At 39.8% G+C, this 15465-nt stretch overlaps 1 protein-coding gene across 4 annotated transcripts in view; it reads left to right on the top strand.

Moving 5' to 3' along the window:
* traf3ip1 (TNF receptor-associated factor 3 interacting protein 1) overlaps positions 1-6565 on the top strand; it is a 199055-nt gene extending 192490 nt beyond the window's left edge. For all 4 annotated transcript variants that reach the window (XM_068035907.1, XM_068035906.1, XM_068035905.1 and 1 more), the window contains one exon: positions 339-6565. In XM_068035907.1, the coding sequence (XP_067892008.1) occupies positions 339-504 (166 nt within the window). In that variant the 3' untranslated portion in view covers positions 505-6565. The remainder of the gene's footprint in view (positions 1-338) is intronic.
* The last annotated feature ends 8900 nt before the right edge of the window (positions 6566-15465 follow it).

Genomic DNA, 15465 nt, shown 5'->3' with positions numbered 1-15465 from the left:
ATATTTTCACAACCAGTAATGGGTGTTTTCAGATTTGAAATTCAATACTGTCCCTTCTCTTTCTCTAACTCTCCAGTCAGAGAATAAGCAACATGATTAGATAGCGAATATTCCAGTATCCTTAACGTAAGTGAGAGGATTACTCAGCAGCTTTCCACTGTGGCATGATGGACAATATTCCTAAATAACCCTTAAGCAATTGCTGCTTGGACTGTGGGCCACAGCAATACAACTGCTGTTTTTTCACCAGTTTAATTGTGGAAACCTATGTAGCTTTTATGGCAATTAATGACCACATTACACACTTGAGTGAGTTAATTTATTTTTTGTCCTTGCAGCATCACAGACACTGCTGTGGAGCCATTAAAGACTGAACTCGCTGAATTGGAGCAACTGATCAAGGATCAACAGGATAAGAATTGTGCTGTCAAGGCTCACATACTGAAAAATGAGGATAAGATCCAGAAGATGATTTCAAGTATTAACTTCTCCTCAAGAACGTGAGGGAGGAGAGGCTATTGCACAGTTGGCACAGAAATCAGTAATGCAGTTCAGCAAATAAGGTGAAGAAATGATGGGGAGGTCAAACCTCGTAGGAGAGCAGACTGACAAATAACGTGTACATGGATAAAAAAGCATTTCTTTGCATTCCTATCTCTCAATCAGTTGCATTCTGCCAGAGAGCTTATTATCTTACATAGTTTAAAGAAAACAAATGCATACATCAAATAAAAGCAATGTTTATAAATAGCTTGCAGCTCTGAAAGCAGGATTTGTACTGTTTTCTTCTTTGATTACCTTCTTTGGTCTGAAAGTCTTGCTGGCAATTTTAGCAAGATAGTCAATGTGCATACAAAGCAGGATGGTAAAATTATTGATCAGAGGAATTTCACCCACTTTGTTTGATTGTTACTCTTGATAATCCCATAAATGTCTGAATGTTTCCAACTAGCTACAGTGTTCTCTGCAGCAATAGATCTCATCACAGCACCAAGGCATAAGAGCAATCCAACATTCTGGTCATTGCCCATGGCACTAGACACCTTGCCTGTCCCGCGGCTAGGGGAAAAGAACCTGGGTTTATCCATACCACTCGAGACTGATGGGCTAGGCCACCTGAATGTAGATTATTTTATCTTTTCATTTACACATATGAAAGTCTTTTAAAAGCAAGGTAATTGGGTATCGTTGATCGTTTGCTGTATCATAATGGAACAGACACAAGGCTTTACAGGTCCCTGTATTTTACAGGTTAAGCTTTGCTAATACAGCAGTGATTGTCACAGATTTGATATATCCTCAAGTTTTAACATAATATCAATATCATTATACAAATAATGGAAATGCAGCATTGTGACAGTTTGTACAATAATAGGTGATGATACTTGGTGAATTGAAGCTAGTAATTTGATCTAGGTGTTCAGATTCAGGTTCCCAGAGCTTTGTCATTAGGCTTTAAAGTGTCAAATCACCACTTCAGTCAGATCACCAATAAGTACCTGTTATCTTCTATTAAACACGATTGGCTATGGAGCCGTAATGCGTTACCAGATAAGCATCTACTATTTATTGCCTTCTGAATATCCTAAGCACAGGCAAACACCCTCTACTGTTGGCCATGGACTGATGTAAATATAGAATTCATGTTTCTGTGATGCAGATGGAACAAGGCATTAAGTCAGTGAGGCAACCTGGTGAATAAAAATAGTTCCATTGCACTGACATTGATATATGTACACAGCTTCATTAAATAGTGAAGCAGATTGTCACCCATTTGTATCACAAAACACAGGCCTGCTTGAATGTTCACTGGGTGAAAATGTTGCCCTTAATTAACTATACTCAAGAACATAATGAAGGACTGAGCACTGCTTGGGAGCCATTATGGGTAAAATATTGCTCCTTGGTTTACAGATCCTTGAGTGTGTGTTGATGTCAGGAGACATGATGTATTCTCAGCCACTTTAGCTATAAAAGCAATACTGAATATTGGAGTCCTCAGCTGCAGACAATTTGTGTAATAGGTATGAGGTGGTTGAGGAGTCAGGATGATGACGAAGCTGAAGGCTACATTCGGGTATTGAAGTGGTTTACTTCTAAATGAAAATCCACAAGTTTATTTTTACTTTTGAATGTGAGCATGACTAAAAATGCTGTTTCAACAGTAACCACACACATCCTTCACATTCCAAACCACCACCTGCTGCTTGTCATGAATACGTGCACAGTGGTTACACTTTTTTCCTGCTAATGTAGGATTATTTTGGATGGGATATGAATTTTAGGAATCAAGTAGGTGTAGTGCCTGGGACTTGATATTTTTTAAATTTTATTATTGATGAACTCGTTTGCCAATTTGAATAAGAAATTGTTATCTTTAGTACTTGGACATGTAACCAGACCCTACTATTTTTTTTCAAATGCTTTCCAATAACTAACCTGTTAAATGTAAATCCTGTGTTGCACAGCATTTCACAAGCCGCTGCATCACAGATAGTAACACTGAGGTTTAATGATCTTTTATCAGTCAACTCCTGAGAGCCTTTGGAAAGGATAATCACTTGTACATTCTGACTTTTGTTCTTATGTTCTATTATGGTCAATATATACCCCATCACAAATTAGCTAATGGTTTAATAGAAATAATATTTTGCAATTGGATATCCTTGACTTAGGTCCAATTTTACCATCCAAAATTATGAGCACCCCCTCAAATAGAATTGCATTGTTACCAGCTGATTTTATCTAGGACAATGCAGCTAATTTGCCCATGCAAAAAGAAAAGATAATTTCTACATTTATTAGGCTGACAGAATCTATAACCTAGCTGAGCTGAATAGAAATGTTGTAGAAGGTTTTTTGCCCTTACACATTCCAAGTCAACAGTAAGAATACTACTTTGAAAATCAACACTTTTTTTAAAGTAGCGCTGTCACCTAACCCTTCAATTTTAATATAGCCAAAGCTTGAAAAATGTTTCCCGTCCCACCCTGGAAGGTGAATGCTTTCAAATAAGACTGACTTACTTTGAGTTTTTGTGTGTGCAATGAGTGCATTCCTTGTGACAGTGGCACACTTTGTACAATTCATCTTTAGTTTAATTGACCAAACTTCTGTGTATACCACTGCCTTGGAACAGCACTTGTACCATCTGAGAATTATAAAATCATCTTTCCAGCAATTTTGGCCCCATTTGCACATGCAAACCTTTTGGGTCGAATATAGAGCATACATTTCAATCATTAGGTGGCTTGTGATCTAGTAGTATTACAACTTCTATTTATCTTTGAATCTTTAAAATCTTCTTTACTTCATAAGAATATAAGAAATAGGAGCTGGAGTAGGCCGTTTGTCCCTTCAAGCCTGCACTGCCATTCAGCAAGATCATGGCTGATCCTCTACCTCAACTCCACCTCCCCGCACCATCCTCCTATCCCTTAATTCAAAAAAAGCTCAAAGCCTGGACATGTTCCTTTTGCCTGCAGAGGACAGGTCCCTGTGTGTGAATATATGTAGCTTTTAGCAAGCATAAGTGAGCCACATGCTTTGTGCCATTTTGAATTAAACAAAAACGTGGGGAACAATAGTTCTCTGGTGCATTCTCCATGGCAATGCCTATACCAATCAGGGTCGACCTGCCAACTAATCACCCTTTTCTCATGCAGTATAAATTGTTGCTCCCTTTGAAATGTGACATTCTTGCTTCTGTCTTGATAGGCGTAAGATGGAAAGCTTTGACAGCATGTCTCCTCTTTCAGCAGTACTCAAGTTCTGTACTACCAAGTGACTATAAGAAATTTCTCCTTATCTCAGTCCCAAAATGGCCAACCCCTTATTTTGAGACTGTTACTCTGTGTGTTCTAGATTCTCCAGCCAGGGGCAACATTTTCTCAACATCTATGAAGCCCCTTAAGAATTTTATATGTTTCAATTGGACCACCCCTCAACTAAAGGGTAATATAGGCCTAGTCTACTCAATCTCTCCTTGTCGGACAATCACCTCATCCTAGCGACCAGTTTAGTGAACTTTCGTTACACTGTCTCTAGGGCAAGTCTATTCTTCCTTGAGTAAGGAAATCAAAACTGCACACGATACTCCAGGTGTAGTCTCACCAATGCCCTGTGTAGTAAGATATCTTTACTTCACAGATTTTAAAAAGATATTGATAATGTGAAGGAACTAAGCCCCTTTCCAAGCTCCAAATATTCTGACTATAATTGAGATTATGCCACTTGTTCTGGGCATCCAAAGTCTATTGTACGTGGCATGTTCATTTTTGTGTAAACATACTTGAAGAAAATATTTGTGTAGCACTTGTATGGTTTGTTTACTTGCTCATTAGAGTAAAATTGCAATTTAAACAAGCTGTACAATATTTTAACTACAATTACTCCCAAGAAAATTTATTTTTGTTTAATATTTCTTGGTATTATCCCACTGAGCGCCTCAATGTGCTCTGATGAACTTTATTTTCTATTTCCCCTGTACCTTTAAGATTATCCAAAATTGCAGCAACTGCTTAGCTTGATGGCCTAGTTTAAAGCTTTAATAGCTCCTTTAAAAGACTTCTTTTGAATAATCAAAGTTCCTGTGATGACCAGTCCTAGTGGGTATAAAGAAGTTGCACATTAAGCTGCAGAAGGGTTAGAACATAGAACAGTACAGGCCCTTCGGCCCACGATGTTGTGCCGAACCTTTAACCTACTCTAAGATCAAACTAACTACCTACCCTTCATTCTACTATCATCCATGTACCTATCCAAGAGTCGCTTAAATGCCCCTAATGTATCTGCTTCTACTACCACCGCTGGCAGCACATTCCACGCACCCACCACTCTCTGTGTAAAGAACCTACCTCTGACATCTCCCCAAAACCTTCCTCCAATCACCTTAAAATTATGCCCCCTGGTGATAGCCCTTTCCACCCTGGGAAAAAGTCTCTGGCTATCCACTCTATCTATGCCTCTCATCATCTTGTACCCCTCTATCAAGTCACCTCTCATCCTTCTACGCTCCAATGAGAAAAGCCCTAGCTCCCTCAATCTTTCTTCGTAGGACATGCCCTCCAGTCCAGGCAGCATCCTGGTAAATCTCCTCTGCACCCTCTCTAAAGCTTCCACATCCTTCCTATAATGAGGCGACCAGAACTGAACACAATATTCCAAGTGTGGTCGAACCAGGGCCTTATAGAGCTGCAGCATAACCTCGCGGCTCTTAAACTCAATCCCCCTGTTAATGTAAGCCAACACACCATACGCCTTCTTAACAACCCTATCAACTTGGGTGGCAACTTTGAGCGATCTATGGACATGGACCCCAAGATCCCTCTGTTCCTCCACACTACCAAGAATCCTGTCTTTAAGCCTGTATTCTGCATTCAAATTCAACCTTCCAAAATGAATCACTTCACACTTTTCTGAGTGAATTCCAGGTTTGAGCTAAATTAGCTGATCTCCGCTTGGGCACGAAGTTGGTCTCAGTTCCACAGGTTAGGGACGAAGAAAATCAGCAAGGATTCCCATTACTAATTGCTATCTAGTGACTACTCCTGCTGAAAGGTATGACTATGTAGGTGTAGTCTAAGGAAAGGATTATTCTGACATTCCTTGCTTTGATGCATACATGAAAAATGACAGAATGTCATTTGACAAATTGAGCAGGATGTTTGCATCCTCAGGAGAGGGAGAAAACTAATTAAACTATAAAAATAATTGGTCATTTTAAAAAATCTCTTAATAGTTATCTCTCTTTAAAACTAGAGCAAGATGTAAGTTCTGAAAAATTGTTTAGGGTCAATGATCAAAAAGAACATTGGAAGAAACATTAAAAACAATATTTCTATTGCTTTAATCTGGAGTTCTTAGTGTTTTGTGCAAATAGCACATTTTTAAATGGTTTTTGTTTAATCTCCTTTGTCAGCAGTTTTCAGGTTAAAATAACAATTTTGGTTTTGATATTGAGCTATTTCCCTGAAAAACAACCTATGTCCCGATAAGTGATTTCTACAATACAGTGAGTAAAGTGGGATACTCTTACTCACAACTGAACAGATGTGCTGTATTTATTTCTAAATTGGTACAGTATCACAAATTGGTAAAAATCTGACATTTCACAATGTTGTCCTATAACATAAAAACTACAATTGGCATGTCTCTAAAGGTGAATTAATGATAGTGGCAATTTATTTATTACCTCCCAAGACTTGTATTCAAATGATTGTTGGTTTTCAATACTTGAGGAGTAGTAGACAAACAAAACTTTAGCTGATACTTGGTAATTCAATAGAGCAACAGAAAAGGGTGCTACAGCTCTCAAGCAAAAGAAGCCATTGACATTGCAGCCAATTTTCTCCACTAGATTGCAGGTGATTGCTAGTTTGCAGTAATGCGAGTTCGGATCATTCATTGGCATGATAATTTATTTAAAATGAAATGCTTTACAGAGCATCAGGTGTTCAATGCATTGTTAACTGTCATTATTGTACATTTTTGTAAATTTTGGTCACTGTAACATAGTTAAATTAATTTTGTAGTGGAGTGAAATAAAGTGTGTGGCTTTACTGAACGCCCTGTTTGCATTAGCTGTTAAGCTAATCACTGCTTATATGAAGGCTCATCAAAGGGATATGAATTAGCAGTGGGAAACATGTTGACAAAATTCTCCTTGTTCTCCCTCTGATCCATGAAGAGTGAAAAGGCTAGTGCTGCATCTCATGCACTCAGTAATTTGACAGGTACAACATGAAACTGGAATATCAGAATGGTTACAGCACAGAAGGAGGCCATTCACCCATTGAGTCCACGTCCGCTCTCTGCAAGAGCAATTCAGTTCGTCCCACGGCTTCACCCTTTCCCAGTAGCCCTGCAAATTCTTTATCTGTAGAGCTATGAACCCTGACAACATTCTGGCAATAGTACTGAAGACTTGTACTCCAGAACTGGCCGCGCCAGTACAGCTACAGCACAGGCATCTGCCCGGCAATGTGGAAAATTGCCCAGGTATGTCCTATGCACAGAAAGATCCAACCCAGCCAATTAACGCCCTATCAGTCTACTCTCAATCATTAGCAAAGTGATAGAAGGTGTCGTCGACAATGCTTACAAGCGGCACTTACTCAGCAATAACCTGCTTACTGATGCTCAGTTTGGGTTCCACCAGGGCCACTCAACTCCTGATCTCATTACAGCCTTGGTCCAAACATGGACTAAAGAGTTGAATGCAGAGGTGAGGTAAGAGTGACTGCCCTTGACATCAAGGCAGCATTTGACCAAGTATGACATCAAGGAGCCCCAGCAAAACTGGAGTACATGCACCATCAACAGAATCATATTCAGACTTAACTTCTCTAGTAGCTGGTGAATTTTATCTGGAACCATTTTCTCTCTTCCCCCATACCAACACTTATCTCCCCTGCAGTTTTTAGGGATTCAGCACAAATATCATGCACAACTGCAGACCTACCGCTAACTAGATAATGCAGCACAGAGTCCATTTCCTCTCACTGGACTAGTTTATTAAGGCTTATGATCTGCATAATACACTCCACCAGTTCTTCCAATCAACATGCAGGAGGAGTGTTATTTTGGCTTGCTGGGTCAGATGCCAACTGAATAGATTTTCTCTCGATCTTGAGGATACTCTCACAGGTCTGTTAGAGAGAGTCTCATCAATCATTGACACTAGACCAGAGGGATCCCTTTGACTGTGATAGGCAACAGACTTTAGCCAACAAGATCCAAAACTGTTCATCTATTCTAGTAGGTGCTGGATATACCTTGTCAGGACTGTCATTGATTTGCTGGCCTTTTCCTGTCAAGCAGAAAATATGAGGGCTCTACAAATTCTCCTCTCCCAGTAACAAACTTGTCACAGAATTGCCAGCATTTGTCATTTTGTTAACTATAGATTTTGTACTATTATTTTAATGTGCCAATCACCTGGCTAGAAGAGAAAGAAAATTAGGGGCAGCAACATTGCAGTCGTTGCAATTTTACAGAGAATTCAGGGTGATAATTTAAAAACAGCTTTGATATCCAGTTGAAGCAGCCTGTATATCCTGTTATTTATCTTCCTCACCTAATATAGAACTCATCAAGTTGGTCTGAGTTGGATTCCCAGGAGGATAATACTTTGTCCTTTGTAGATAACGCTGGCTGAAGTCAGGCAGCAAAATTACGATTTAGCAGCAGACACAGTCCAGTATAGATGACGGGCCTCCTGCAGAAACTATTTCTCTGTCACAGTAAACATCAACAGCAGGAAAAAACAACTGGAGATTATACGGGTGGTGTGCCAATACACAGTAAAGAAAATGCTTGTGGATTTGGTTTTGGACATCAAAGAAAACAGATACCGCATTTTTATTATGGAGCCCTCCCAGTGGGTTATTGCCTGATGCCCTTGTGCTGAATGCACTCTGTTTAAATTGTGAGGTAGATTTAGCAACAACAACTTGCATTTATATAGTGCCCATAACAGAAAAACATCCTAAGTGCTTAATAATGGAATGATTGTGCATGCACAAGTCATTTAGTAGTGTAAGGGTTTCTGTTCCCTTCCCTCCTTACAATGGACCTCGCAATTACAAGAACAAAATACACGCGACAAAACAGGTTTTGGCTCACACTAAATTTGTTTATTAGACCAACAAAATCACAGTACAAGCCCCTCTATGGTTTGACTGAAACTTACAATCACCCATGCAGCTGGTTGTTACCGATGTTAATTGTAGGCCTAGATCTGGAGATGACTGGTCCCCGTCCTTCACCAGACTGCAGTCCCCACAGTACAAATCCCTTTATGATTTACTGAAAACTTACAATCATCCACACGGCTGGTTGTTACCAATGTTGATTGTCGGCCTGGATCTGGAGATGACCAGTCCCCATTCGTCTTCACCTGACTGCAGTGCCCACATTCCGATATTATCCTTTCTTATAGTGTTTCAGTCATGCTGTCCCACCCCTGGGCCTCAGGCCATAGTATCAGTTATCAGCCTATTGAGCTGCCTGGTTTTTCACACCTCTTTATCTTGGTCTTTCCAATATCCTGGGCTATGCAGAATTGCAATGTCTGAGACAACTCTTCATCTCCTCCTCTGTTGTCTACACAGCATAAAGATGATGTTATTCAGCAGCGGCCTTTCTCTGTAGGGGAGGAAGCTCCACATTGGCCAACAATTTACAGGTGGTCATAATATAAAAGCAAAATACTGCAGATGCTACAAATCTGAAAAAAAAGCAAGAAATGCTGAAAATACTCAGCATGTCTGGCAGCAACTGTGGAGAGAGAAGCAGAGTTAATATTTCAGGTCAGTGACCCTTCATCAGAACTGGCAAATATTAGAAATGTAATAGGTTTTAAGCAAATAAAGTGGGGGTGAGGCAAGAGATAACAAAAGAGAAGGTGTTGATAGGACAAGGTCATGGAGAATAACTGACCAGAAGGTCAGGGAGCAAAGGCAAAAGGTATGTTAATAGTGTGCTGAGAGACAAAGCTTTAGTGCAGAGAGGGTGTGAATTGACAGAAAAATGAACAGCCCTGGCCAAAGCACAAACATGAAAAAAGCAGTGGGTAGGCTCAGTAGAAACAAACTAAAATAAAATAAACAAAAAAAGAAAAAAATAACAAAAAATTATATTTACAGGCCAGCCCAATTCAAGTGCTGCTGTTAACAGCAATTTACTTTTGCGACTGGAAACCGCTAAATGTGGGAGACTCTTGGCAAATTCCCTCCTAAGGTTACCTTCAAAAGCATTGGCAATCGGTTGCTTATTTTAGAGGGTTTTCCCCAGATGGTAATCTTGCTGTATCAGGCAACGACCAAAAAGAAAATATGAGCTATTTAAAAAATGGCAGATTCGCAAATTAATGGATGTGTGGGTGTGTTTGTTTTTAAACGGCCTTTTCAGCCAGGTTCAGTTACTGGAACAACCTCCTGTGAAAACTTTGGTTCCATAGTCATCATTTTGGCCACCCACTGGGAAAGACTGTGTTGCAGTTGAAATTTATAATGGGATTTTCTGCTGTTGGTTAGTTTTAGGAATACAATAATGCAACTATTTTCTTTAAATTAAAAAAAAACCCTCATATTTTTATAAGTAGCATGTAGAAATGTACACAATAGATGGGATTGCCAGAAGTTATATGAATCATCATGTTTTGTTGAATTATAATACTGGCACAATATTGTAACAGGAAACACTTGTAGAGCTCCAAAGGTCTCTGTCAATTTACCTGGTTGGTGGTATGCTATTAAGGATGACATGTCATTTAAGAGTATTCAGAGAATACAGTAAATTGGAACAGTATTATTCAGAATTTATTTTAAATGGGTATTTTAGCAGTACCGGGAAATTAAGCTTTAAAAAGAGTAAATAAAACATTCAGCATTGGGTCTTTCGGAACAGCGGACTGACAATGCAGATTCTATTTACAAGGCTTTATATACTTTGGCAGATTCATGTTGCTTCAAATTTCTGATTTTTAACTAAGTTAAAAAGAGAAGTACTCTAGGATGTCGAGAAACGTATTATTCCCTGTTGCACCATTTTTGAGCAGCCTGCAGAAGGTGCTGTGACCTTTCTGCTTGCAATATTCAACCTTCACTCTACACTTGCAGGAAAAAATGCTGTACCACAAACCAGAATTCATTTATAATTACATCATTGATTGCTTTTATTTCACTTGTGTCACTGTATGCAGGATGCTCAAACGTTTGATAAACTGATCCTCCAGACTAGTTGCAGCAGAAGTCATCTTTCAGAACTTTGCACTGCCTTTTCTCCTGATTTACATTGCTAAAGCATGGTGCAGAATTTTTGTGAGGTCCCTTAATTTAAGAAAGAACCTGTCTAATGTCTGTGGTCATTTCGTATCTTGACCTTGAGTTGTGCTGAACTTTAAGTCCCATTGAGACCAGGCCAATGACAAAAGTACATTTTTGGGAACCATTCCTGATGTTTTCCAAAACATATAAGAGTGCATGAAATAAATGGAAAATGCAATCACTTGCTCAATTTCATATTCATAATGAAGTGTTTATCTGCATCTGCATTATCTGAAGTTATCAGAAAAAGCAATAAAAAAAACAGGTGAACTCAGGTTGGATTCTAGTTCACTATTTGTGCATCCCATGGACTAAACCATACTCTGTTAAAAGAATGTCAAATGGTTTCAGTGTCTCCACAGGCTTACACAGTGAGAAACTGAACCATACAGACTGGGAAGGTCACAGGTTCAATCACTTGTCTGCAACAAGTTAGCTGTCCCCTGCACCCCAAACCCCGCCACCCCGGATACTTTTTTTTATAACAGTATCTTGTACCCTGTACTACAAACCTAATATTACTGCTTCTATACATGTTTTAACTGTAAAAAACATTTTTGATAAACAACTACCTATGTAGTTGGGTCCTGAGGTGATACTTCCATATTTAAATTGATGATAGACACAGAGGGAATCCTACATAAATTCCAGTGTACAATATTACTGCAGCACAACACTAAACAACACAACCTAAGAGGTATACTTCTGGATGATGAGGAGTGGAGCTTTCTTATAGAAAATTTTACACAACCATTGAAACACAAGAGGATGAGAGTTTCTTTGTATAACTAATTAAGCATTTTGAAGTCTATGTCCGCCACGACTACAGAGAGACACTGGTATATACTGATCATAACCCCCTAGTCTTTGTGGAAAAATTTAAAAACCAGAATGCCAGACTGTTCCGATGGAGTTTACTATTACAACCTTATCACTTAAAGATTATCCACATTGAAGGCAAAAATAATGTTATTGCAGATGCTTTATCAAGAATCTAACTTTGTTTTGAGTTATCTGAATGAAAAGAGGGTACAGAGCAGAATTGTATTAACTACAGGTAAAGAGTGAATGGGGTTGAGTGTGAAAATGTGTTTTAAGATGTTTTCATCTTTTTTTTAACACTTTGTAATGAAATGTATTTTAAAATGGTGTTTCATTCCTCCAAGGATGGAGGTGTTACAAAAGTGTTTCTGATGTTTTATAGGAACGATTCCCCTACATCCGCATCATGTATGGCTAAGGTTTTACATCCTGGCTTATCCCTGCAGACCATTTTTAAAAATGCTGTGAGTAGCCTTGTTAGGTCTTCTCGTTGTTCTGTATCTAAATATGAAAGCGTAGTGTCCAATCTCTCTAACAATTCAGTATTAGCTAACCAGATAGTAGGACATTCAATTTAAGAATTGTCTAGGCCTTCTTCACTGCCTCATCCTCACCATCCCTTTCATTCTTCACTGTCCCTACTAGCTGACATATCTGTACTTGCTTATCCTTCTCACGGCGATAGTATTGTTTTAACATACTGATATGGCACAGTTTGTTCTTTTTCTGGCGATCTGGGGTGTCAATCAAATAATTTAATTTACCAATTGTCTTGACCACTTTTTATGGACCGCTGAACCGTGCTTTCAACGATTCATCCTGTAAAGGTAGTAATACAAACATTCATTCCCTGCTTGAAATGCTCAGGTTTTGGCATGTTTGTCTGCCCATTTCTTCATAGATGTTTGGAAAGCTTTAAGGTGTTCCTGAGCCACATTGCAAGCTCTCGTGAACCGTTCCCGGAACACTGATACATAAACTAGCACAGAAGATTCATCCCTCTGTTCTAATAACCTTTCTTCAATTAGTTTTAGTGGACCTCTTATCTCGTGTCCATTAACTAAATCAAAAGGACTAAAACAGGTAGATTCATTAGGTTAATCCTAGTGGCAAACAAAAGAAATTCTAGCCCTTTATCCCAATCATGGGGATATTCATGACAGTATGCCCTGATCATCGTTTTGAGGATCTGATGGTACCTTTCTGAAGCTACTTGTGTCTGTGAGTGGTATACTGAAGACCTTAGCTGTGTTATACCCAAATTGCCCATAACTTCCTGAAATATTTTAGACATAAAATTGGAACCTTGATCTGACTGAATCTCAAGCAGTAATCCATATCTAGTGAAGAACTGGGTTAACTTCTCTACCACAACCTTAGCAGAAATTGTTCTCTCAAGGGAATGGCCTCTGGGAACGGAGTAGCCATAAATATGATAGTGAGTATATATTGGTGTCCTGCTTTTATTTTCGGTAAAGGTCCTAGACAGTCTACCAACATCCTACTAAATGGTTCCCCAATAACTTATATGGGAATTAGAGGTGATGATTTTATGGCAGGTTTTCCCACAATCTGGCGCATATGGCATGTTTTACAAAACTGTACCATGTCCTTGGGAAGACCTGACCAGTAAAAATGTCGACTTATACGTGATTTGGTCTTCCGGATCCCCACATGTCCCGCGATAGGAATTGTGTGCACTATCCTTAATAGCTCCCGGAAATACTTTGGCGGTACCACTATCTGATGAACTACCATCCATTCTTCGCCCGCAGGTCTGTGAGGAGGTTTCCACTTCCTCATCAGAATCCCATTTTTAATATATTAGCCTTCTGGAACTCCTTTTGCCTTAGCTTCTGTTAGAGCTGATTATGCCAATTTATTTAACTCTGGATCAGCTTGCTGAGCTGGGATCAGAGAAGACTTATTAAACATTTCCTTCAGATTATCCAAATTCCCAAAGAAAGTTTCAGATATTTGGCTATCTGTCTGTGGTGCCAATTTTATCTCCAACAATGGAACTTGTTTAGCCATTGCTTGGGTTACTACACCTGAAGGAAAAGTTCCTGGAACCTTTTCCTGCGACTGTTCTGTCTCTTTAACTTCACTTGGTTTTTCCGTGACTACTGGAGAAGCTACTATTTTCACTCCAGCAAAATCATTCCCCAGGAGTAGATCAGCTCCGTCTTCTGGCAAACTATGGACAACTCCCACAGCTACCGTTCCAGACATTAGGTCACACTCTTTGTGCACCTGATACAAAGTACGGTTATATACTCCCGGCCAATACCATTCACTTAAACTTTAGCATTCAGTGCTCCCTCTGGTGGAAATGTTATGCCTTTCCCCAGAAAAAGTGTTTGGGTGTCTCCTGTATTCCTAAGTATAACTATAGGTTTTCCTGCCTCACTTGAGGGATAAGGAGTTACTTTTTCTTTCAACAAGAATTCCCTATAACTCTCAGGTTTTTGTACTTGGCCTTACAGCTGCAATCAGAGCTACAGCCTGATCTGCTGTACTCTCAGTCAGGGCCCCTTTCTCTACATTAGCTTTGTGCACCCCAATAAGGTTTACCCTGCAACTTCCAGCATTCTGCACGCAGGTGTCCCACCTTGTGACAATGGTAACATGTAGTCTTGCGGACCTCACTTCCACTCTCGGCATCTTCCTTTCTGGCCTGAGAAGAAGATCCCAGAGTGTTCCCAGCTGTCCCTTCTTGTCCCCGGCTACTTGCCTTCCTTTCACTCTCCCACCTTCTATCCTTCTCAGGTTTGTGGGGCTGACGGACAAAGGGTTTGGGCTTATAAACTCACGTATTAGTCAACATTTTTACATAGGACAGAGATGAGGAGAAAAGTTTTTACTCAAGATTGTTGTGAATCTTTGGAATTCTCTACCTCAGAGGGCTGTGGAAGCTCAGTCATTGAGTGTGTTTAAAGCAGAGATTGACAGATTTCTAAATACAAATGACATAGGGAGATATGAGGATAGTGTGGGAAAAAGACATTGAAGTGGATGATCAGCCCTGATCGTATTGAATGGCAGGGCAGGCTTAACGGGCTGAATGGCCTACTCCTGCTCTTGTGTTCCTGTATTCTGTTGAGAGTGAACTTAGCATTAGTTTCACGTATCTTGACATAAAGCTTATCTATTTTAGCTAGCCAGCTTTGCAATACATGATTAACGTAGTTTAGAATGTCTAGTGGGTTAACAGGTTTAAAGAAAGGTGATAATTGAATCAGGAGATGGTTGGTCACGCAAGAGGGATAAGGGGCAGTTTCGGACAGAGGAGACAAGTCATGTAGACAAGGGTATAAAGGTTGAACTCTCGGGACGATCGCGAGCGAGAACCCCGGGGACCAACACTCGAACGAGGAACTCTGAGTCAGGGACTCAGTGACAGAACCGACAGGTCCGAGACTGATCACCTTGGCTAGACATGGGTAATGTGTATGCGAATTGTGAGGTTTGCATATTCTTTGTAACTGGGTTTCTTATGTGACTTATTAATAAAATATGTTGTACTCACGACTGGAGTCTGCAACATTTGCTGCTGTTACCATGTTGGCTCTTGACGCCGTTGGCCAGGAGTTGGACAACAGAACTTGGTGCCCCTGGGTGGGCGTGGATTGAAGGGTTAACTAGAATTAAAGAGACCCCGCTGTGTCCGAAACCTGAAACAGCAGTTTAAATATACCAATAGGTGACAACAATATGATGGAGCAGCAGCCCAGGTGGTATGTGGCATTGCGCGATTATGTGAATAAGAAGTGGCCCAAATGGATGGACTACTATACAGACAGTTATGCGGGAC

Source organism: Heterodontus francisci, chromosome 7 (genome assembly GCF_036365525.1).
Source record: "Heterodontus francisci isolate sHetFra1 chromosome 7, sHetFra1.hap1, whole genome shotgun sequence".
In the NCBI taxonomy this organism is placed as follows: Eukaryota; Metazoa; Chordata; class Chondrichthyes; order Heterodontiformes; family Heterodontidae; genus Heterodontus; species Heterodontus francisci.
Note: the sequence above shows the minus strand (reverse complement) of the source record. Positions and strands in the feature narration are given on the sequence as shown.